We start from the raw sequence: 22,193 nt of genomic DNA, 5'->3' as shown, positions 1-22,193 counted from the left end.
TGTCCCAAAGGTTTTGTGATCGGCTCCATTTCCTTCCTGGTTCTTGCGCTTTCTACAGTGAGAGGCTGTTCTAGTGCAAACTCGTCGAAGTGTAAACAAAGCAAAAACACTCCAATTTTTATCTTAATACAAGTCTTAATATTTTTTTGTAAATGTTCTCAGTGTTTACTGTACCGTATCTATCTCACTAACGGTTGTATATAGTAACTTACTCCTGGTGCTGCTTATTCGGTCGGGATTTGGCTGTATCTCACTGCTGTGTTGGAGAGGTGGGCTCGGGCTGCCAAATCCGGATCCAGACCCATGTTCTGATTCCAGCCTTCTCCCTTGGGGATCTGAGGGAAGGGAGCAAAGCCATGGATCCAGATTTGTGGTGGACCCACCTCAAAGATTCTGTTTTTAGAGTTTTGATTTGGGGTTTTGTTCAACTGTAGTGAACGCTCCTGAAAATATGAGCGGGTTTGTGTGAAGGGGGATGAAAGAGACTGACCAGTATCCCAAGGTCTCTGTGGACTGTAAGTATCATCATTTGGGACAGGGATTATGGCTTCAGTGCCAAAAGATGGGAGGGACCCCAGTCCTTCCCCATGCCAACAAATACTACAGTGTAGGCACCAGCCCCTTTTGCACCAGTTTAAGCAAATCCTGCTGCCATCCAAAGAGTCCAGTGTCACTTTGCATTGTCATTTGAGTCTGGTTGGTTTTGTTTTCTGCTTTTGCAGCTGTAAAGCACTGATTGCACTGTGAGAACACGTGGAACCCTCTGGTCTGGGAGCCAGTCCCAGAGGTTGCTGCAAGGTTGCAGGACACAGGTTCTGCTACTATGAATATTCCTAAAGGGCAAAGGAACTTGCTGGACCTCAGTGAGGTGTCACAGGCTCTCCTAGGAAAGCAATCAGCAAGGAATCAGTCATTCCCAAAGTTTAGATAGCTCATAAGCTTTTTCCTGTTCCTAATGTCCACACCCAGATGTAATAGAAAATGTGCTGAGGTCTGTTCTGTGACGGACAAGGAGAGAGAGGATTTCCAGTCACAGGTGGCAGATTAATTGATTGTTCAGCCAGGACAGCCACAGGCTGTGGCCCAGGGGTCTGATCTGAAAGGGGCTCATTTCCCCCAGCAATCCCAGGGCAGGGGGAGCAGCCCTGGGCCGAGGCCTTTCTGACAGCAGCCTGTGACCAGTGGGTCCAGCAGCTCCACCACAGTCCCTGCCCTGTCCCTCACACAGCTTTGCCTGGACAGTACAAAGCAAAAGTCCAAAGGGAACACCTGTGGCACTGTTCCTAGGTGGACGCTCCGTCCTTCCCACCTTCAGTGACTGCTGGGGTCACTTCCTCCCAAAGGTCTGTGTTCAAAGCAGTCCAGGCTGGCCAGGACTGGGAGCTGGTGTGGGGCAGAGCCACAGCCTCAGTGCCACCAGGAGCTCCCTTCAGTGGCCACAGGAAGGGACAGTCCCTGCCCATCCCCAGCCAGTCCCTGAGCCTCAGCACCGTTTCAGAGGAGACTGCTCAGCCAGAAGGCTCAGACAGTGGCACCCGCCCTGCTCTGACCCCACACAGACAAACTGCTGCCTTTTCCTTCTCCCCTGGGGAAAGTCACCTATGGGGGAGCGGGAGGACAACAGCAGCATGAGAACATGCAGCTCATGGGCTCTCCAAACCAAATCCAATCCTGAGGGTGTTGCACAACATCCAGAAACAACCATGCTTCTGAAAAGGGTGTCACGTTCAAGCATTGACTTGCACAGATCACCTGAGCTGTAACATTGCTGTAAATGCCATGTGGCTCTGCATCAGCTACCAGTACCCCAGAGTGCAGCCTCCATGTTCACATATTCCTTTATCATACATCACTGTGTCTTAAGATATACCTCTCTCTGTATATCTGCTTAGGCTGATACTTGTTCCTGATAAGCAGTCGCTATGTTTTATATCCTCTTATAAAAAAAAAACAAATCTTTTTTTGTAAGTATGTTTAAAAAACAAAAATGCAAAGTGGAAGTGTTTGCTGAATCTCCTTCAGCTCCTTTTAAACTATGTAATAATGTACAGAGAAAGTTGTTGGTGTTCAAAGAAATGATGTGGCTGTGCAATTTCTGTACATTTGCAATTAGAAATATTAAAGATTTATTTAGATATTTTACATAAGTGCTCCAGCACCTCTACTCAGTCATTTCCAGATTTTAGAGCACCCTGGCACATGCCACATGCACACACAAACCTGTCTTATCTGCCTCCCCAAAGAGATCACTGAAATTTGCTCCCAGTAAAATTTTAGCCCTGACTCCACCACTTTCCCTTCACTTGCTTGGGGGGTCTGACAGCCAGGCCTGCTCCTGTCCCCACCAGTCCTTACAAACCACCCTTCTGCCTCCAGTAAAAGAAAACTTGGAGGAAAGTCATTAAGACCCTGGGCAGCATCAGCACCTCTGCCTCATTAACATAATCATAATTAGCTCCTCCGGGAACTCAGGCTGGCTGCATTGAAACGAGTCGGGATGTGGAAAGCACCTGTGGCTATGCCTGTGCTCAGCAGGGCTGGAGCCGGGCTGGGCACTGGGCTCCTCCTGTTCCTGTCAGGAACCGGCCCCTGCCCAGGGAGGGAAGCCAAAACCCACCCAGGCCAAAATCCTCTCTCAGGGCTCTGCCATCCCCCTCAACACTGTTGATTTTGAAGGCTGAGAGAAAGAAAAATGCAGCCCCAGAAACACACAGAACCTCCAAGAATGCTTCAAGGAGGGATTAGTCAAAACCACCTTGACTTGAATAAAACCTCCTTAGCAGCTGTTCAGCTTCATTAGAGCAGAGCTGAATTCTCAGCCAAAAACACCCAGAACGTCTCTGTGCTCTTGACAGCTCTCAGCATCTGCGGCTCCGCAGCCCGGCTGCAGCCGCTCCCATGGGCCCCGGCAGACGGGCAGGGCTGGGAGGAGTGAGACTCGAATTGCAGAGCAGCAGCCAGAACAGCCACGGGAATACAGGGCTGGGAGGCTGGGGAGTGCAGATGTGTTTGCTTGAGGCTTTTAATCTGGAGAGTCATTTTAGCACAAGACTCATCAGCAATAATGATGTTCCAGTAATTGCACCCTTACAAGTACAGGGTTTGTTCTGAGTTCAGTGAGAGTCACCGGCCCGTGAGCTGCTCCTGGTGCCAGGCAGCACGTCCAGCACAGCCCAGGCAGGGTCTCACTCCACTGTCCCAGCTAAGCCCAGCAGCAACTGGCAGCTGGGAGATGTCAGAACTGGGCATCTTCAAAATCCAAGAATCCTGCCCACCACAAGTGAGGACAAAGCAGCAGCCAGAACAGTGGCCACTGACAGCTGAGGAAGGGACAGCATTAAGCCAATACTTGCCAGGCTGGGGCTGTAAGAGCACAGAAGAGCCTGTTTGTTTTTTCAGTGGGAGGAAGGCAGGGAGGTGCAGAGATGAGGCTCATACCTAGGGAGGGAAGAGGCAGGAACAGCTTGGTTGGCTCCTCCAGTAACAGTCCCTACTCTGCTCCTGACAAGCATCTTTCCCTCACAGCTTCCCAAGCCCTTCACAAGCAGTCAGCTCCCACTCCACTGCAGTGGGTGAACGTCAGCATCCTTATTTTCACAACAGGGACGTGCAGTAGGAGCACAACTTTCCCAAGGCCTCCCAAAAGCTACAAAAGCCAAACAGCTGATTTTCCTTCCGCCCCCACCACCTTCTGCGTGCAGCCATCCCACACACAGCAGCCCAGGCTCCTGAGCAAACATCCTCTGGAGAAGTAATTCAAAGCCAGGCAGTAAACAAACCTCCAAAGCCTTGGCCCCAGAGACGGGAGCGCAGCCGCTCCCTGCCGGAGAGTCAATAACGACAGGAGAGCAGAAAGGAAGGAGCTGGAAGAACAAGAGTCATTAGTGGAAACTTGTTGTTTGTGCTAATTAGATCATTATCTGGAAACTGCTATTGATGTTGCTATTTTAGCTCCTGCTGCTGTTCACAACTTTATTTTATCCATGTCTATTGACTGCCTACGCTCGTCCACATCCTGCAGAAAGGGCCGGCAGTGCCGCCCACAGCCAGCCAGGATGGAGATGGTTTGTGTCCCGTGCCAGGCAGCACCTCCTTCCCCACCCTCACCTCAGCACCTGCAGGGTCCTGAGACACTCAAAAAAATGTTTCCCAGCTTGTCACAATGTGCCCTGTGCTATTATTGATCTTAGTCAGACAGTGGATCGTCTTACTTGGTTATTAAGTGAGAGGAAGAGAGAGAAGGACTTAAACACCTGTAGGATTTTTGCCATTTCCAACCTGACAGCCAGCACAGCCCCTCAGCACATAAATGATATTGATGCAGGCCCTGTACAGGATCAGCTTTCCCCATTGGTGGTATGAGCCATAATTGAATAACCTCAACCATTTGATTTTTGTGCTACATCATCAAGGAGTGAAGCCTGAATAACAGAGCTCCCAAGTTGATTGACTTTGATTTATTACAGTCACTAACTATTCTTCCTCCTGAAAGCCACAGTCCCTCCTCACCCCCTGAGTGAGAACAGCGGTGTGCTGGGGGACCTGGGCTGATGGAAGGACAAACATGAGGCTCAGCAAATCACACATCAGGGAGCTGGTTTGCCTCCAAAACTCTCATTCTCCCTTTCTCCGGCTCGTTCACCAATGGATCTGAACCTGACCTGCAGAAGGGCTTTTGTATTTCCACTGATGAGGCAAAGGAAGAGGGGAAATTGCAGCACATCACCACAACAGCCTTTCAATTCTGTCTTTTACTGCAATTTCATACCACTTTCACACTACACCTGCAGTAAATTCAGAAATGACACCAGTGAACTTAATTCTGCCATCAGAACTGCAAAAAAACATTCATCTCCCACAGAGGCAGCTGAGGCAGAGGGCAGGTGACATGGTGTGGGGACACTGCCCCATTCCCGGGCTATTCCTGAGCGCATGGATGTGCCACATGTCCCCTGGCACTCAGGTTGGTGACAACAGGCAGGCAGAGCACTGCACCTTCCCGCATCCCTTGCTGCCAGGAGCAGCCAGGAGCACACACTCCCGCTCCCTGACACTTGCTGCATCTGGGACAGCGCTGAGGAACGGGAATACCGGGCAGCGTCAGCAGCTGGTGGAGGTGTGAAGCCAGGCTGCCTTCAGCCGTGCTGCGGAGCCCGCCCGCGCTCCCTCGCTGAGCTCTGCTTAACACACTGCCACACCCCCCACGCTGCACTGCGAATAGAAACGCGCTCGAATAAATCACCTCCAAGTTAAAAGCAGCCATTAGCTATTAACAAACACCGCAGGCCTGTGGGCCAGGGTAATTCAATGTGATATGCTTGGGCATGCAAGGTAATAGGTTCCAGCTGAATACCATGTGATACAATCTCTTCAATGGGAGGTTAAATGAGGCTGAGGCAGAGACCAGATGGATTTATCTGGGTAGCGCTGATGATTTTTTGTGTGTGTGCTTAAGGTGAAGTGAAGGTAAGTAAGGCAGAAATAATCGGAGAGAAAAGCACGAGCTGGGCTGCGTGCGGTTGGGGAAGGGATAGCGGGAGCTTGGGACCTCATCCTGCTGGAACAAACCAAGCGAGCCGGAGGATGCTCTCAAGGCAGTACAGATGGAAACAGCCAGAGAGAAATAAATACTTTATCAATTTCCCCTTATGGAGGAACAACCAGAGGGCAGAATAAGACAAGTGGAGCGTAGCTGGGCAGATGTAGACACCTCACTGCTATTTCAGCAGGAATTTGGAGCCCAAACACCATCTCTCATCCACCCAGGATATTTGCAGTGGGCAAAGGGACAGAGCCAGCGTGCTCTCTCAGGCTTAGATGTGGCAGCAGTGCCCATCAGTGTGGCCAAAGGAGGGGGGCAGCTCCATGAGCAGAGTCAGTACCTAAGAAAATCAAGTGCTCAGCTTCTGCTCGGAGCAGGTTGCTCTTGCTCAGGTGGGCCACAAGGAGCTGCGGGGCCCCAGCGAGGCACAGCCAGGTGTCTGCAGAGGGACCAGGACCTCTGAGACAGCAGAGGAAATCTCTCCCTGTGAGGGTGGGCAGGCCCTGGCACCGGGTGCCCAGAGCAGCTGTGCCTGCCCCTGAATCCCTGCAAGTGTTAAAGGCCAGGCTGGACAGGGCTTGGAGAAACCTGGGATAGTGGAAAGTGTCCTTGCCCATGGCACAGAGTGTGATGAGATTCCCCCACATCGAGCTATGCCATGTAGTGCTCCCTGCTCCAGAAGGTTCCAATCAACCTCCGCAACGACAGAGACGGGAGGTGGAACAAAGCACAAAGCGCAGCATGTATCGGTTCCTTCACACTCATCACCACGGGCCACTGACAGGCCTCAGTCCAGTGCAATGAGGGGAAACGCTGGACATTGCGATGGAAATGCCCCCCGTTCACCCCGGGGGCGCACCGATAACCCGCCGGGGCTCCGCGACCCCGGCCGCTCCTTCCCTCACGGCGCCGCCGCCAGGAAGGTTCTGGAAACGCTGGGCTGTGCCCGCGCCCGGCATCCTCCCGGGGATATTTTCCTGCGCAGGGCTCTCCCGAAAGCCCATGGGGCTCCATCGGGAGGATCTGACCGAGGAGTCACGGCACGGTTCTGCTCCCTGAAACCGAAGGGCATCCCAGGCACCGGACTCCATCCCGTCCCTGCAGAAGGGCTGAGCAGAGCGGGACTGTCCGGCCTCCATTTTCCGACAACCCCCGCACAGCCTTCGGGGACTCCCACATAAATAGCGCAGGACCCACGGCCCGGTCACCCCAAAATCCCCGCCTGACCGAGCAGCCAGCTTAATGAAGAGTGCACCTACTCCGCCAGGCTCGGGCCGGAGCGGGACGAGATCCCTCCTCATCGCCGGGGCTTCGAACGCCGTCACCGTCCCGGGGCGGCGGCCGTGCCCTCCTGAGGGCCCTGAGGGCACAGCCCGTACCAGCAGACCCTGCCCGCGCTGAGGGCACCAGCCGGGTACAGCTGCGCCGGGGTCTCCCAGCTGGTCATTAACTCGGGGGTCCCCAGCTGGTCATTAACTCCGGGGTCTCCCAGCTGGTCATTAACTCTGTAATTAGCGAGCACCTGCCCCGCCCTCCCTTCCAAGGAAGCGGCCACAGGTGCGCGGCTTGCCGCGGTCGGTGTGGGGTCTGTGCAGAGCTCCAGAAAGCTCGGCAGGGACGGGGTGTGGGACAGGGGACAAGGAGTGCCCAGAGCCCAGGGCAGGTTTTAGGGCCTTACCTGCAGCAGCTCAATGCAGAGAAAAAACACAAATGCAACAAGGAATCACCGAGCCAGTCTGGGCACATTCAGGCACACAAGTCTGCAGGAAAGAGGGTTGAAATTCTGGACTCACTTGCCTCAAATTTTTGTTAGATGTTATTTTATTCTGATTTCTACTCAAGGATACCAGACCTGGTGTGTCTGGTAACAAGAAAGATTTCACTGGTATACAATATTCATATCATATATGTCATAAATAGAATCATGAGTGCAGTGCTGTGGTATTCTCTGAAGAGAATATATACAAAAGTGCTGTTAAAAATCCAACGCCTTTCCTGTATTGTTTCTGTAGCTAGAGAGGTACCTCAGGATTAACAGATTATCAGTGCATTAGCATTCATATCCTGGATAAAGTGTCTCTGGTCATTTGCATGGGCACAGACTGGTAACTTAAAGGCTCTATGCAATTGGATGCTAAATAATATTCAGAGGAAATTGAATTAGACAGGAGGGAAGAGAAATGTGACTGCCATTAAATCTCTAAAGTACATTCCTGGTTTATTCCCTCCCCCCGAGAATAATAAAGCATTCAATTTTCCAATTATATAAATACATGAACAGTGGATTACTAGAGGCAGATAATTGAATATTTTGACTATTCTACAAGGGACCTTTCATATTTGAAGTGGGAGATGAATAGAGCATGCAGCATCAGCCTGTGGATGCACGAGCTATAAAAACCTCTATTAGATCCAGAGAGTATAAAGGTCTCCCATAGAGAGAGATCTTATCAGTGTTCAATATACAATAGTTAATTTATTCCACTGATATCAGGGTGAGTTCTACAATTGCAAAACCGGGATATTTCAGGCCACACATCGTAGTACTTCAAAGGTGCAGGGAAAGGCATTTGCAGTCATAGCATTTCAAATCCGACTCCTCTGTAACTCTGTCTTTACAGGACATCAATCATGAGATGAGAGGAACTGTAAGCTATTTTCCAGTAACACACTGCCAATCGCAAGACAAATGTCAGATGTCACAAAAGGAGAAGTAACCATTTTTCAACCTGTGAATGTCTTCAAATATATTACAATGAAAGTGTGAAAAAAATGACCCTTTCAGCTTCATTTGTTCTGACAGGTGCCAGACTTTGGAGTTCTGCATTTTATCTTCATACTGCAGTAATCTTTATGACATTTGAACAAGGCTGAGGGCAGTGGCATTAGTTAGTCTACAATTGTCCTCTTATGTACAATACATAAAATTTCAAAGTCTGGCTGTTGAACTAAAAAAGATCATCTACTACTATTTTATTTGTGTTACAGAAAAAGGTAAGGAGAAGGGATGCCCACATCTGAGATTAACACATGCTGGGGACTAGTTTTGTGTGGGCTTGGCCTGACTCCTGCATTGCATTGCCATGCTGCTATTGCCATTTGGGAAAAACACATGCTGCTTAAAATCAGGAAAAAAACTCTACAAACATTCCCTGAACTGAAAACTCACTTGATGCACCATGTGTGCATTTAGTCCCTGACTTGAAAGAGGTGGACTCCCCCTCAGTGACATGTTTTGCGGGCACCAGCCACTGGAACATTTTGACATGAAGCTCAGGGAATGTTCTCCAATCCAAAGCTCAGTGCCCATCTTACAGCTTTGCCATTTCTGATAGCATGGAGGACACTAAGACGTAAGCCAAGTCATTATCATTAAAGAGTAGAACAAAGGAGGAAAATCAAGCTCAGATGTAGCCACTCATTATTGTAATAAATGGGAGACCACAAAGAATTTCATTCAACATCCCTGAAGTTCCAAGTTATTCCTGTCCTTCCAGCCAGTCTCATGTTCTGCTTAGCCCCCACAAGAAGTGTGTGATCATGGAAGTCATGGTTCATTTCCTGGATAATAAAACCCCTCTGTCCAACTCCAGCAGTTCTGACACACCATCCTTAGATCTAATTTGTACAGAGTTACACTGTAATTTAAGGGAAAAATTAAGAATATGAGCAAAGACACAAAGAAGATCTGCTCTAGATGTTACTGCAGGTCCCAAGACTGTAACAAGCATGCAAAAGACAAAAAATGAGCAAACCTAGAATACAGTTAGTTTAGGCTAAAGTCAGTGACAAGGTTGGTTCCACTGGAATTTAGGTGACCTCTTAGGCCTTTACACTGTACAGCTTTCTGCAGAAGCAGTGCTGAATCCCTGAAGACAAAACCACCACTTGATTCACCAAATTTGACTTAAGAAAGTAAATCTTTTTCTGTGAATAAGTGTGAGCGTATTGGTTCTGTGGAAGCAAAAGGATAAACAGTTTTAGTTCTTCTTTAAAAAACTAACAGTACTTGTCATGGCAAAGACATGTACAAAGAAGTAGAAGCCAAAATATTATTTCAGTGCTTTAAGACTGACTTTAAAAAATAAGTACATAGATATTGACCAAATTTGTATTGATTCCAACACCTACAGTCCAAGCCACGGAAAGAAGAGAGTCAAGGCCTGAAGTCTGACCACAAGTGCAATTTCAGTTCTCCAGTCTGGTATTTGTGACTGCAGTTCCTTCCTTGGTTGCTGTGACATGTCCTGTGCACACAAAGCAATGTAATTCTTCGGTCAGTGCAGCCAATCCCATGATGCTGGTTATCATCCCCTGTGGGCTGGTCCTTTTCCACACACTCAGGATGAACGCACAGTTTGTCACGGGATGTGCACAGTAAATCCCACAGAGAGATGAAGAAATAGCCATTGCCAGAGTCATTATTTGAAAACGGGAGGTTGCAGTAGACTTTTTGAAAAGCATAAATAAAAAATACAGCTGAAAATAAATAGTTGTCACTCTGAAATGAAGGGATTCCATCGCCAGTCTCTCCTCCAGCAGTACCCGTGCCTGGCTGGGGATTAACTCCCCGTTCTGTCCCGGCACATGAGCGCCCGTAGCTGATGCGATGATTTCTGCAGTCGGAGCACCTGGTGGCCGTGGGGCCGGGCGGGGCCGGGGCCGGGCGCGGTCCCCGAGGCCCGCAGAGCCCCGCGGGGCTGGGTGAGCCCGCAGCCCCACACCAGGCGCTTCCCGTGCAGCGCGGCCAGGCGGCACTCGCAGAGCTCGATCAGCGACAGCACCTGCTTGTGCAGCGGCAGCGCCTTGTACTTCTTCTGGGCCAGGCAGAAGAAAGCTTCCACAAAGGCTTGCAGACACATTCCTGCAAGGAAAATGTGCTCACTGGAGACTGGAGTGCGGCATTTCTAGCAGCCTGCACACCTTAGGGGTAATGCTATCTCTGGTTTGTTGTGGCAGCAGGGCCAAATGAGTGTGTGATGGGTGTGAACGCAAACAATCCTGCTAGTTCACATCTTTTCATTTAAATGGCAGCAATCTGGAATGCTCAGAAAGCAAAGAAATTGTCCTTCAAAAAGACCAAAAGACAAGGTTTTATTTGTGTCACACTCATTGGGTGTTTCAGGGCAGGGTAAGCCCAGGCTGGGTTACAGATGGGTGACATTCCCTATCACTGAGGCAGATTCTGGCTTTGCAAACCTCAGCCTGCAATCCAGAGGCAAAGTGGTACAGCAAGAACCCATTTTAGGATATCACACCATTAAAACTGATGTAGTATTAGCCTTGATTTCTGCTGCCAAAATTATTACATTGAAACCAAATGAGATACACAGTAACATACTGAGCATCAAGGAAAACAATCCAGCTGGAGAGAAAAACAAGTTTCTGTCGGCAGCTGAATGGAGTCTTTTAGAGACAGATCTGACCCAAAAGTTCACCAGTGTGTTATTTCAGTCTGTACCACTAGGAAGGTAACCCCATTACTAAGTATCACCTTAGCAAGATATGAGTTTGTTTGAAGCACTACTTCCCTCCTACACAGCCTGTACCAGGTACAAACCCTTTTGAAGGTGAAGAGGCCATTTTTTCAGTCATACCCAGCAACTCCACAATAGTTGTTTCAACTGAATGAAAAACAAACAGCTGAAGAGTGCAGTGCCAAAAAATGTCTCTGCTATAATACAACTGCTCTACCCCTTCCCACACAAAAGTCCCCTGCAGAAGCCCCATGCTGCAGGGGAGACTCTTCAGCTGCTGTTCGATCACATCTCACTAATAGCACATTACCAGAGCCAAGGGGAAGAGGAGCTCAGTATTAACACTAATTATTGTGTTTAAAACCTTGATGTAATACCTACTCAAATTCTTAATTAAGAAGCCAGACCCCAATTGGTTGTGTAGAATGCCACAAGCTCTCCCAGTTTGAACATACACTTAAGAAGATTATTTTAGGATGAGATATTGAAAGGTTTGGGGTTTTTAACTGTGTTGGCTTATTGATGCTGTAGGAAAGGCACCTTTTCAAAATATGACAATTACATTCTGAAGTATAATTTCTCTCAACCAAGGCTGCAGCTGGGGTCGTTTACGATCTTGGCTGTAGAACAGCTTGCAAAGGAATTGTTGAGTTATCTGAAAGCAGCAGCTGCCAGCTCAGTAAATTATTTTATCAGTCACGGCGAGCTGCAGGCAGGGAAAACACCTCTGGTAACACACACACTTTCTCCCCAGAAGTGACACTCATGTGAAGCATATTATGGAAAAACTTAGAAGCTGTTCTAGAACAACAGAATCATGCTTGTCTTGGTTACAGCCGGGAGTGGGCTAAGCCAACAGAAACAGGTGGGCAGTTTGCGTTTGAACACCTAAAAAGCATCTGGTTCATTGACACCATACACAAATCTCTTCATTTTTGAAAGCCTTAAGATTCAGTTGCAAATCTGTTATTTTTCCTGGTGAAATTCTACCAGCCAACCACATAAGTGATTTATATCCACCCTGAAATGCTAAATGCAAATACTCAGATTTTATATAGCTGTGAAATTGAGGTGACCCTCATGTACCTAAAGTAATACTGCCCTGAAGGGTAACTGCCACAGCACCAACCAGCAGAATTGGTTGTGTATGTGCATGCCTCAGGTGTACATGGCTTCTTCCCATTTCTATCAATGTTTGAAGTGTACCTGAGCAACTAAAATTGAAAAAAATAACCCTAAAAGTCAGATTTCGTAGTTTTTGAATACAAACCTGGGTTACCTGATTCCTTGTGGTCAATGCCCATGCTGTTCCACCTCCTTGTGATATCAATATAGAGGATATCTACAGCAGCCATTGAAAAATTGCTGTTACTCAGTTTGCAGTTTCTGTTAAAAAGAAACAAAATAAAGATGAGATCTTCATTACATCCAAACTCTCAAGTTAGGAAAAATTCTGCAAGGGCAACTTGCAGGAGAAAAGTTTCCCCATGTCATGTGTACAGACCCAATGTAACATGCTCAGTCTAATAAAACACACACAGCAGACAGCAAACAAACCAGCATTCATTAAATGGTCCTATCTGAATGGAACAGGCCCAAACCCAGAATATTTCAATTAAAAATATGACCTGACTGTTACACAACGCTTTCTCCCAGGGTATTGCCAGTACTCTGAGGCTCTAAGAGATGGAATTAATTGGTACACTGCAAAACCCACCACAGATCTGCACAGACTATCTGCACGAGGCAGGGTTTGCACAGAGAAATACCCTTTTCTTTGTCTGCCTGATCGTGTTTGGAAAGGGCTGGAGGAAGCTTTCAGGCACAGCCTTGCTCCTCCATGCCTGAGCACTGACAGGATTTCCCCTGGTGGAATGGAACCTGTGTGGGGAGCAGCTCTGGGTGCAGCTCTGGTGCAGAGCTGGCACTTTGTGTGTCCGAGTGTGCACTGTGGTGCTGATCAGCCTTGGGGACAGCCCCATTTCCAGCATTTCCAGATGTCTGGCAGCCTGGCTGCCACCACTGCCTGTGCCAAAGGGCTGGCCAATATTTCTTGCCAGAAAAGAATTTTAAAAACCCACCCCAAGCTCGGCCATTTGAAGCAAATCTCACTCTTTAGTAACCTCAACAGAGCTCCCTTAAATAAAGCCTTCCTAGATAGCCCAAAACCTCCCAGGCAGCATCCAAGCAAGGACTAGAGACAGTCAGTGTTTCCCTTTAAGCTACTTTTTTAGAATGAAGAAAACATAAAACAGATTTTGATGAGCCAGAATTTGGGTGGACAGTCTTTGCAAGCACCTGCCCACACACAAAATCCCACTCGTGTGCCATTTTTTTCCTGAAAAGTGATACAACACACAGAAACCTGACTTTCCTTCTGAAATGAACAACAATGACAGCTCTCCAAAAAAGGGCCTTATAGCTGGCATAGACTCTCTGGGAGAAAATAAACAAAAATATCTGCCAGTATTAAAAAGTTTAATTTAACATGCATTAAGAAACTGCAAATGCTATTTCATTGAGCTGTGGCAATTTATCTGAATATTCTTAAAAGAAAATGTTGGCATTTATTCTGTGTTCCTCTGACAAGTGCCAAAATAAGGCTGGATAAAACTACAAAAAATACAGAACTGGATGCAATCCTGTGCTGGTCTGTGGATAGAGCAGATGCCTTCAGACATTTTCTATATATCATCATTTGTATAAACCAAGTTGTTTTATATTCATTCCTGAATGCTAAATGCATCTGCATAGAAACAGGATCTGTGTTTTAAGAGTACATCTGCTGCTGCTGCTCATTTCTTTTGTCATAGTCAATGAAAGACAGAAAATGAGGTATTTGTACCATGACTAGAACAGATATAGCCATAAAAAACAATGAAAAAACCCTCCTAAATAAAAAGTATATGAAAAAATAAATTGAGTTCCTTGACATTGCAAGGTGCAATTTCACAATGCAAATCCTCCCTGCACAGTGCATCAGGAACTGGCATTTGGGAATCCTTCCTGCAGCCTGGGGCAGCCAGCAGTGCCCCCAGAGCCGACAGAATCACATCAAGTGACCCAATTTCAGTTGTCACTTCCTCACAATGATATTTCCACCATTTACTGGGAACGTGACATGTTGATGAAGAAGGCAAATTTTATCTGCCAAAGTATCACTGATCTGCTGTCAAAGAAAGACCCAACTTCCTCCCAGACACACACTCATAGGCCAGGTATTCCAGGAGCTCGGACTGATGAAATGTATTTGAGAACAGAACAGGCACCGGCTCCACGTTGGAAGGCATCCCACAGCCTGCAAGCTGAGGGTGCCACCACAGGGCCACCTTTCCCCACTGACCTTATGAAGGTGCGGAACCCCGTTGGGCCCAGCTTGGTGGTCCCTTTGACGCCGAGGAAGCGGATGAACAGGGCGGCCACCCTGTCCACGAGGCGCAGGTAGCTGAAGTGCCTGGCGTACTTGGGGAACACCTGCTTGAGGCACAGCGAGGGCAGGGCGGCCTCGGGGCTGGGCGCAGCGTCCGGCGGCTCCTCGCTCGCTCCCGGCGCCCGCTCCGGACTCTGGCACCTGCAGCACAGAACCACACAGGGGTCAGCCTGAGCTGAGGCACCTGAGAGCTCATCCTGCCCCTGCCACGGGGGTCAGAGCTCAGCCCATCCTGCCCCTGCCACGGGGACACCTCAGCCTGTGCCAGGGCTGGGTGTGCCAACCTCAAGGACTCACTGAGGGCTGCACTGGGGCTCTGGGGAAGGCACCAGGAGCTCCCCATCTCCAGAGAACCCTGCCCAGCTTCCCTCCATTTGCTCCTCTCCCGTGGGATTTCCAACAGGCCAGGGGAGGAGAAGAGAGCTGAGCCCCACTCTCTAAAGCTGCTCGTTAGAATTAATTGTTTTGACTGACATAGCTGAGTCAGGCAAATGAATGAAAGGTCAAATATAAGGTAATGCTTCTGTTGCCACACAGAAAAAAGCAAAGCTTCATTTACATACTAATGTCTGACCTCAATACATTCGTTTCTCTAATTCTGCAGCTTATGAAAGATCACTCTTTAGAAAAGATCAACTGTAGTGCAGCTTTAAAAAATATTTAAATTTTAATAAAGCTTATGGAAATTATATCTAAGACTACTTATCTTTTATACATGATTACTAATTTATTAATGTTTTCTCCATCTATGTTTTATTCCTTTCTTTCTGACCAGCCTTAATCTTTATGCAAATACAAGTTGCTAAGGGACAAACAAATTTGCAACTACTAATTAAAGGCTTCAAAATTTGCAGCATTTTGTACACTTGTATATAAAATTTAGCTGTCAAAATTCAGAGTAAAATGAGGTAAGAATCACAATATTAATATTTCTAAGAATGCTTACTTGATGTATTTTACATTTAGGGCATTGCTAGAAGTATAAATTAAGCAATTTCAGTATCAGCTTACAAGTGCTTACCTAATAAAAGAAAATACTATGTTCTGGATTCTGAAGCTATAATTATTCCCTCAGCTGAGCCTCTATTCTCCAAGCAAGGACTATGTTAACATAGTTAAAAGCAGAGAATATTTTGCATGACAAATGTATCTATCCACCCATTTATCACCACAGAATATGGACCTCCCAAAGAATAGGTAAGTGTTTGTACCTGGAGCGTGTAGGAAGGAAATCTATTTGTGTGCTCATTCACAGAAATAAATCATTTAGGAAACTAAGGCCAAGCCAGAGCACTGTCTCTGCATTATCAACCATTCATGAATTTGCTTTTATGAACTAATCCCATTATTTTACTAACACAGAGACTTCCAGCACTCCCAGGATGTCATAGCAAGCAGTTTCATAGTTTGCCTGCATGTTGTGTGAGTAATCAGCGTTTGTTTAGTTCTGGCCACTCTGAGCGCCATTTGTAGAAAATGAATATTCATCCCCTCTTCACCCTCTGGCAAAGTGAAAAAACATCAATAGCATAAGAATTTCCACCTTTCAAAATAATAATATAGTTGCACAAAGATAGAAGTATTAAAATAATGTTAAACCCACTGAGTAAGAGATTTTTGACATTATGTTGGAAAAATGATAGCTCTTACATAGAGTTTATTCAACACTTTGGAGAATGCTTTGAGGCAGGCAGAGCAGCCCCAGTAAAAAGTCCATATTTCAAAGAGCAGAATCAATTAAACATAAGGATTGATAATCACCACAGCGTTGGCAGACAACGAACTTCTGATCACACCAAATACATTTTGAAAACACAGCAGCTGTCCTGTCTCTGCGAAGCAGAAAATGCTGAAAGCAGAATTTCCACCTCTCTCTGAGAGAAAAAAACCCCAGTATCTCAGTTAAAGAAATAATTTGGGTAAATCACCTCAGTTAGATTTTAAACCTCACCTGCAGCTTCCAGGCCTGACAGTGGTGTCCCTGCAGAAGGGTGAAGGGCACAGAGCAGGCTGCTTCTTTTGGAGAGCTGGCAAACACATTTTAGGTGAATCCATGGGTAAAATGTACTCCATAGCTTTGCCATTGGAGTAAGAAACCCAAAATAATTGATGAGACTGTTGGAAAAGAGAAGGCCAAGCCCCTGCAGCCTGCCAGCAGCCATCCCAGCAGCTCTGGGCTCTCTGCTCTGTCCCTGGAGTGCTGTTTGTCTGCCACAGCCATCAGCCCCCTTTCTGAGAAGGATGGTTCACTGCCTCTTCAGACTGATGGATTTATTATAAAAATAAACACTTCTCATTAAAGATTAAATAGCTTTTGGCAGAAAACAGAAGACTGGAAAGTTTGCTGCCTTCACACAGTGTTAATGATGTTTCCAAGATGTAGAAACTTGGCAGGGATCCTGCTCTGCTCCACACCAGGGACACAAAGCCAGGGATGAGAACATTATTGACATTTTCATTTAATATGCAAGAAGTCTAGAGCTGTGGTTTGATCTCTGTAGCCCTCCCTAATTCATAGTTTAAATAATTAAAGGAGAAATGCATCTGAGGAGTCTCAGGTGCTGAAAAAACCCAGCTATTTCCTAATTATTAATTGAGATTCTTTACTTCCAACTTTCTCCTCTTAAGAATAATGGTGGTATCATTCTGTATTCACTACAGATTTATTACTCTTAATGTAACACAAGCAGTGAATGCTTATGTTATTACCTGTCAGCTATGAGTGCAGCAGAAAATATGGCATTACTGTAATGAAATAGTGGATAAGCAATGCAAATCCTGCATCCAAAGACTTTGTTCCACTGTAACAAAAATTATTACAGAACAAAGATCATTAAATATAGTCCCCAATACTTTATTTTCTGCAGAGGTAGCTGTTATTATTCCTAGTAGATTTATTTGTGTTCACTATTTGCTTTCAAGGTACTTATGTGCCTCATTATTTCTCCAGAGTTTCTTTTGTTTCTTTAGAAAAGTGTGCCTGAAAAATAATAATGCAGGATAGTGCAAAGGCAAAGCAGCTGTAAAGCCTGGGAATACACTGAAATTAGACCACCAAGTGTCTTACATTAGAACAGAAAAAAAAAATAAAACCCCAGGATATTTCTTCCCATGTGGAAATTATTCTTAGAAAGCAGTTGTGCTTATGCTGGGACAGAAAGGGAGCTTTACCCTGTCAGCCAAGGGAGCAGAAAGCAGCACTGCAATTGCATTTTATCAGCCTTAATCCTCCTATTAAAGCAGGTGAATTCTCATACACAAAATAACACTCCTGATGATTACACTGCTATTAAGTCATGTGACTTCATGCTTTCATTCTGTAGCCACTGGGTGCTAGGCAGTTTTATTGCTTTCTCAGTGTTTCAGAGACTAGAGACCAATTATTACTTAAAAATAAGCCAATCATCTCTCTTGCTGAAAGATGACTTGCAGCAGAAGCTAAATTATAGAGAACATCACTGCCCCCAATACATTAATTTCTGTCACTCTGTCACTGTAAAAATTTACAGCAGATATAATCTCTTTGAAGGGGGATCAAGTCATAGAAAGTACAAGCCTAGTTTTAAATAGAATTTTAATTTTAATGAAAGCTTCAGGGAATGATGTTTATGCTGCTTATCTTTCATACCTGGTGATTAAGTTAATTTATACTTAATGGAAGAGGATATTTCTAATCCCCAGACAGGCTCAACATCTGTCTGTGACTATGTTTTTGGAAGCCTTAAGCTGCTTGTGATTGATGTAATAAAACCAGGATCCTGCAGAACTGACACCTGAAGGATATCTGTAAGAGGGAAAATGTTATTTTTCTGCTCAATGCCTCTGCTTAAGTCAAACCAAAATCCAAGCACTTAATTTTGCTGTCCCTTAAAAACCTGCTTTGCACTCCCTCAACATTATTTGACTATGAACAGGGCAATAAGCAAACAGTTCTCAAATATGTTTATGAGCCAATATTCACTCATTATGTGCACTGCCTGAGACATGGAACTTTCTGATGGCCTGAAGCTAATGAGAATAATAAACCTCCTGCAAAAAAAACCTGTGAAATAGTCTCCATTTTTCCTTCACTTCTCTTTCCATGTCTATTTAAAACCAAATGTTAGCAAAAATAAATGCTTGCATTTATCACATAATTATAACTGGGAAAAAAGTCTTGGAATGTAAACATATTGTCAGAAAAAGATAACATTTTCAACTTTTTCCCAAGAAATCAGAGAACTTTCAAAGGAAAAAAACACAGGTATTTCAGCGGTCATTTATATCCATGTTATTTTAAATTCTAATTCTTACAAGGCACCTGCATGTAAGGACTTTGCACTGGTGTTCAGGGATCTAATCTGTGTGTGCACATTCATTTATTCCATTCACTGTCACCTCTCTGAGTCTGTGCTGGGGCCCAGGAGCCCCACTCCAAGGAGGCATTTGTTTCTTTCCTGGTGAGGTGATGCACCTCAGCCTGTCCTTGCCTGATCAATTGGTTCTAACATCTTCCAGGCTGCATGAAATCTGATTTTTGAAATCAATTTGTGCATGGCTTGTGCCATTCCTGAGAGATCACAGAGTACATGCCACGACTCAGGAGTCACATGAGGACCTGGAGACCAGGACAAAGCATTCAAGGCTCCCCCAGATATCTTATACAAAACTCTCACAGCTGGTTGCAGTTTTAGTTACACATAACACAGAGATTGTAAAGATATCAAGGAGACAGGTAAGAAATAAGACATTTTTATACCATACACACATAGCCCTGCTGTACATACAGACATAAATACACACTGTAACTACAATTTCTGTTTGTGGTACATACCTGTACACTTATGCTATGAAAAATATCTGGTGGGAAGCAATTCAGTATGAGAGAGATTACAGAAAATTAGAAGTTACTGGAGTTTACATTACAGAGCAACTGGGAAAATTGATTTAAAGGCAGAGTTGCTTCTGTGCAGCACAAACACTCAAGAAGGTGAAAGGGAAAAAATGTCAAATTAAATACACATATTTCTTTCATTTTAGACAAGGCAATTAAGCTAATATTCTGAAAATCAAATTTCATTCAAGAAGCATTTAACTGAAGATTAGTAATGGAAATTGTGCATATACAAAAGCCAGGAAAAAACTCTGCAATTGAGAGTGCAGCTGAATCACTGCTCCTGCAGTAAGATACCACCCAAAATCTAGATTATGTTAGCAAGCTACAGGCTACCTAGAGGTGAAGATGATTTTGCTGATAGCAGAAACTCAGCTCAAATTATTAACATATTGAAGTGTCAGGAAAAACCACTTTGCACACAAACCTACCTATTAATGCCCTTCCCTGTGTGAACACAAAAATTCAGTGAACCCCCCTGGACAGGGAAGGCACACAGATGTTGCCTTTAGCTTTAAGAGAGGGGGAAAAAGTGGTTTTAACTTCAAACTACAACAGCTTTCTTGTATTGAAAACTAAAGAGGAAATTATAGGGATGATCTCTAAGGTCCCTTCCAGCAGAAGGCTGACTCCACCAAACACTGCAGTAAACACTTCGGTACTTGATGAATAAGGTCAGAATTGCTTTTGTTTTATATCCTCCCCAATGTAACTGGAGCATATCTCTGACCATATTTAACCTGAATTTTCACTGGTTCCAGCTGAAGCTGCCCCTCAGCAAAGCCTGGATACAGCAAACATCTGCATGCAACACAGCTCCCAGGGATGCTCCGAAGTCCTGCTGAATTCATGGTTTAAAAAACAAAGCAAAGCAACACAAAGCAGCTTTGTGAATTAACTGAATTTGTTAGAATTCAGCCAAAGCAGGAGCAGGCAGCAGAGGAGCTCCAAGATGCTCGTGGCAGTTTGGGAAGGAGGCTCAGAGAGCAGAGCTGAGCCCCAGCCAGAGCTGCTGAGGGACACAAAGTGCATCTCAACCTGCCTCAAACCAGGCTCTCCTACCACCAAGACCCACTGACAATCTCTAATCAAATTACTGAACCCAAAGATGTATTCAGACCTGCTGCCTCTATGTTCATTATGATGCCATATGGAATGAGATGAAGCAGCCATCCCTTTACTCCTGACCTCCTTTCTTTTTGGGCAAACCTTGGACATTACAGCAATTCCTGTGGCTGCACTACAAAAACTTGAGGACAGTGACAGTTTTCCTTTTCTCTGATTTTATCACAAAGACTTTCTTTTTAGATAAGAATCGTTGTAAGACAGGAAAAAGAAAAAAAAACCATCTTAATGATCAACTCAAAATGCAATATGGTGTGAATATCTAAGAGATGTAATTGCTAGAGCATGTTTTGATACATTCAAATGTTGGGGAAGTTCAGGTTTTATGGAGACACAGGTCACATTCCTTAGCTTATCTCCATTCCTTCCTCTACTGCTCACAAGAGAGAAAAAAGAAAGAAAAGAGATGTCAATAAAAAACTAATTAGATTAGCTGCATCTCAAAACACTGTGATTCAAGTCTAATTGGCCAAAGTAGTCTCCAGTCCCAATTTGATAGCACAGACCCAGAGCTGGGCTCACCCCAGAGCGAGGGGCACTGCACACACCAATTACTGCTAAAGCACAGCACGGGCTTGGGCCAATTAATTCCACAGTGCTGAAAATGAAACCTTTTCAAGTCCTGCAGCCCATATCAGTTCTTGTCCATTAAAATTTCCAAATGAGCTGGGCCTGTCATCCTCTCACTTGCTGAGTACATTGGAAGCACTTCCAGCTGTCCCTCAATACAGGGTCATTGCAAGAGATTCAGGATAAGACTGAATTCACTCTTTAAGTGCAAGTTAAAGTACAGCCTGTCCAGTCAAGATGTGAGTGCCTGGAATACAGTGTGTGAGCAAACACAGCCCTGCTTGCAAAACTGGACTGTGAGTAACAGCACTTTTTGCAGTGGTGAAGGCTAAAATAGGAATAATCATAAATTAATCTGTATCTATGCAAGGGAGGTAGTTTTAGCTATTTTAAAATAAATATTATTACCCATTATTACCCATTTTTAGTCGATTAAAACATTTCAGATTATATTTCAGATTATAGCCACTTAGAAATTAAAAGCTCTATCATCACATTTAATTATCTTTTCTGTGCTGGGACTTCTGCCACAGCACATTCAAATTATTTGCCAATGTTCTGCACTGTGTATTTTTTGTTGCTGTAGTACAACATAAGTGGCTCTTAAAACCAATGTAGAACTGTTCTGTCAGTCAAGCACTACCAGATCCTTCCCTTTATGGAGGGACATCTCACACTGTACTTCATAGAATTTCCAATAGGGCCTGTCCTAATCAATAGGAGAAAGGTCAAATGCTCTTAAGGATGTAGCAGATAAATAATTGGAAAAGCAAGAACAGAGAGCAAGGATCAAGAGACCACAACATCTGCTTCACAAAACTGAAGAGAGTCATTGAGGCAAGTTCCTTGAGCAGGATGAGAAATAGCAGTAGAAATAAATACTCTCAACTACAGAAAAACCAAGTTAACATTTCAGTAATCTGAACTGAAGGAACATTGACAAACATCACATTTAAAAGTCTCCCTCACATGTCTAACTCATCAAAAGCTGCCTGGGCTAATGTAACAGACACGAATTGATAGTGGAGCTGGCAGATTGCCTGATGAAGGACTGAACCAGAAAGCCCTGTAGGAAAGAGAAAGGGGCTAATTCAATGTGCTTCCAAAGGGCTTTGGCAGAATGAGCCTCAATATGAACGCTGGGTCATCTTGACTGATGGAGAAAAGAATTGTGTC

General features: G+C 45.3%; 1 protein-coding gene across 2 annotated transcripts in view; it reads right to left on the bottom strand.

The window, feature by feature from the left end:
- Positions 1-7,340: 7,340 nt before the first annotated feature.
- TTLL11 (tubulin tyrosine ligase like 11) overlaps positions 7,341-22,193 on the bottom strand; it is a 33,220-nt gene continuing 18,367 nt past the window's right edge. The window contains exons 7-9 of one of the 2 annotated variants that reach the window (XM_030961327.1): positions 14,363-14,590; positions 12,290-12,405; positions 7,341-10,406 (exon numbers count right to left, since the gene is read on the bottom strand). In XM_030961327.1, coding sequence (XP_030817187.1) covers positions 10,105-10,406; positions 12,290-12,405; positions 14,363-14,590 — 646 coding nt within the window. In that variant the 3' untranslated portion in view covers positions 7,341-10,104. The remainder of the gene's footprint in view (positions 10,407-12,289; positions 12,406-14,362; positions 14,591-22,193) is intronic. The other variant, XM_030961328.1, reaches the window with a different exon arrangement.

The sequence above is a fragment of the Camarhynchus parvulus genome, chromosome 17 (assembly GCF_901933205.1).
Source record: "Camarhynchus parvulus chromosome 17, STF_HiC, whole genome shotgun sequence".
In the NCBI taxonomy this organism is placed as follows: Eukaryota; Metazoa; Chordata; class Aves; order Passeriformes; family Thraupidae; genus Camarhynchus; species Camarhynchus parvulus.
Note: the sequence above shows the minus strand (reverse complement) of the source record. Positions and strands in the feature narration are given on the sequence as shown.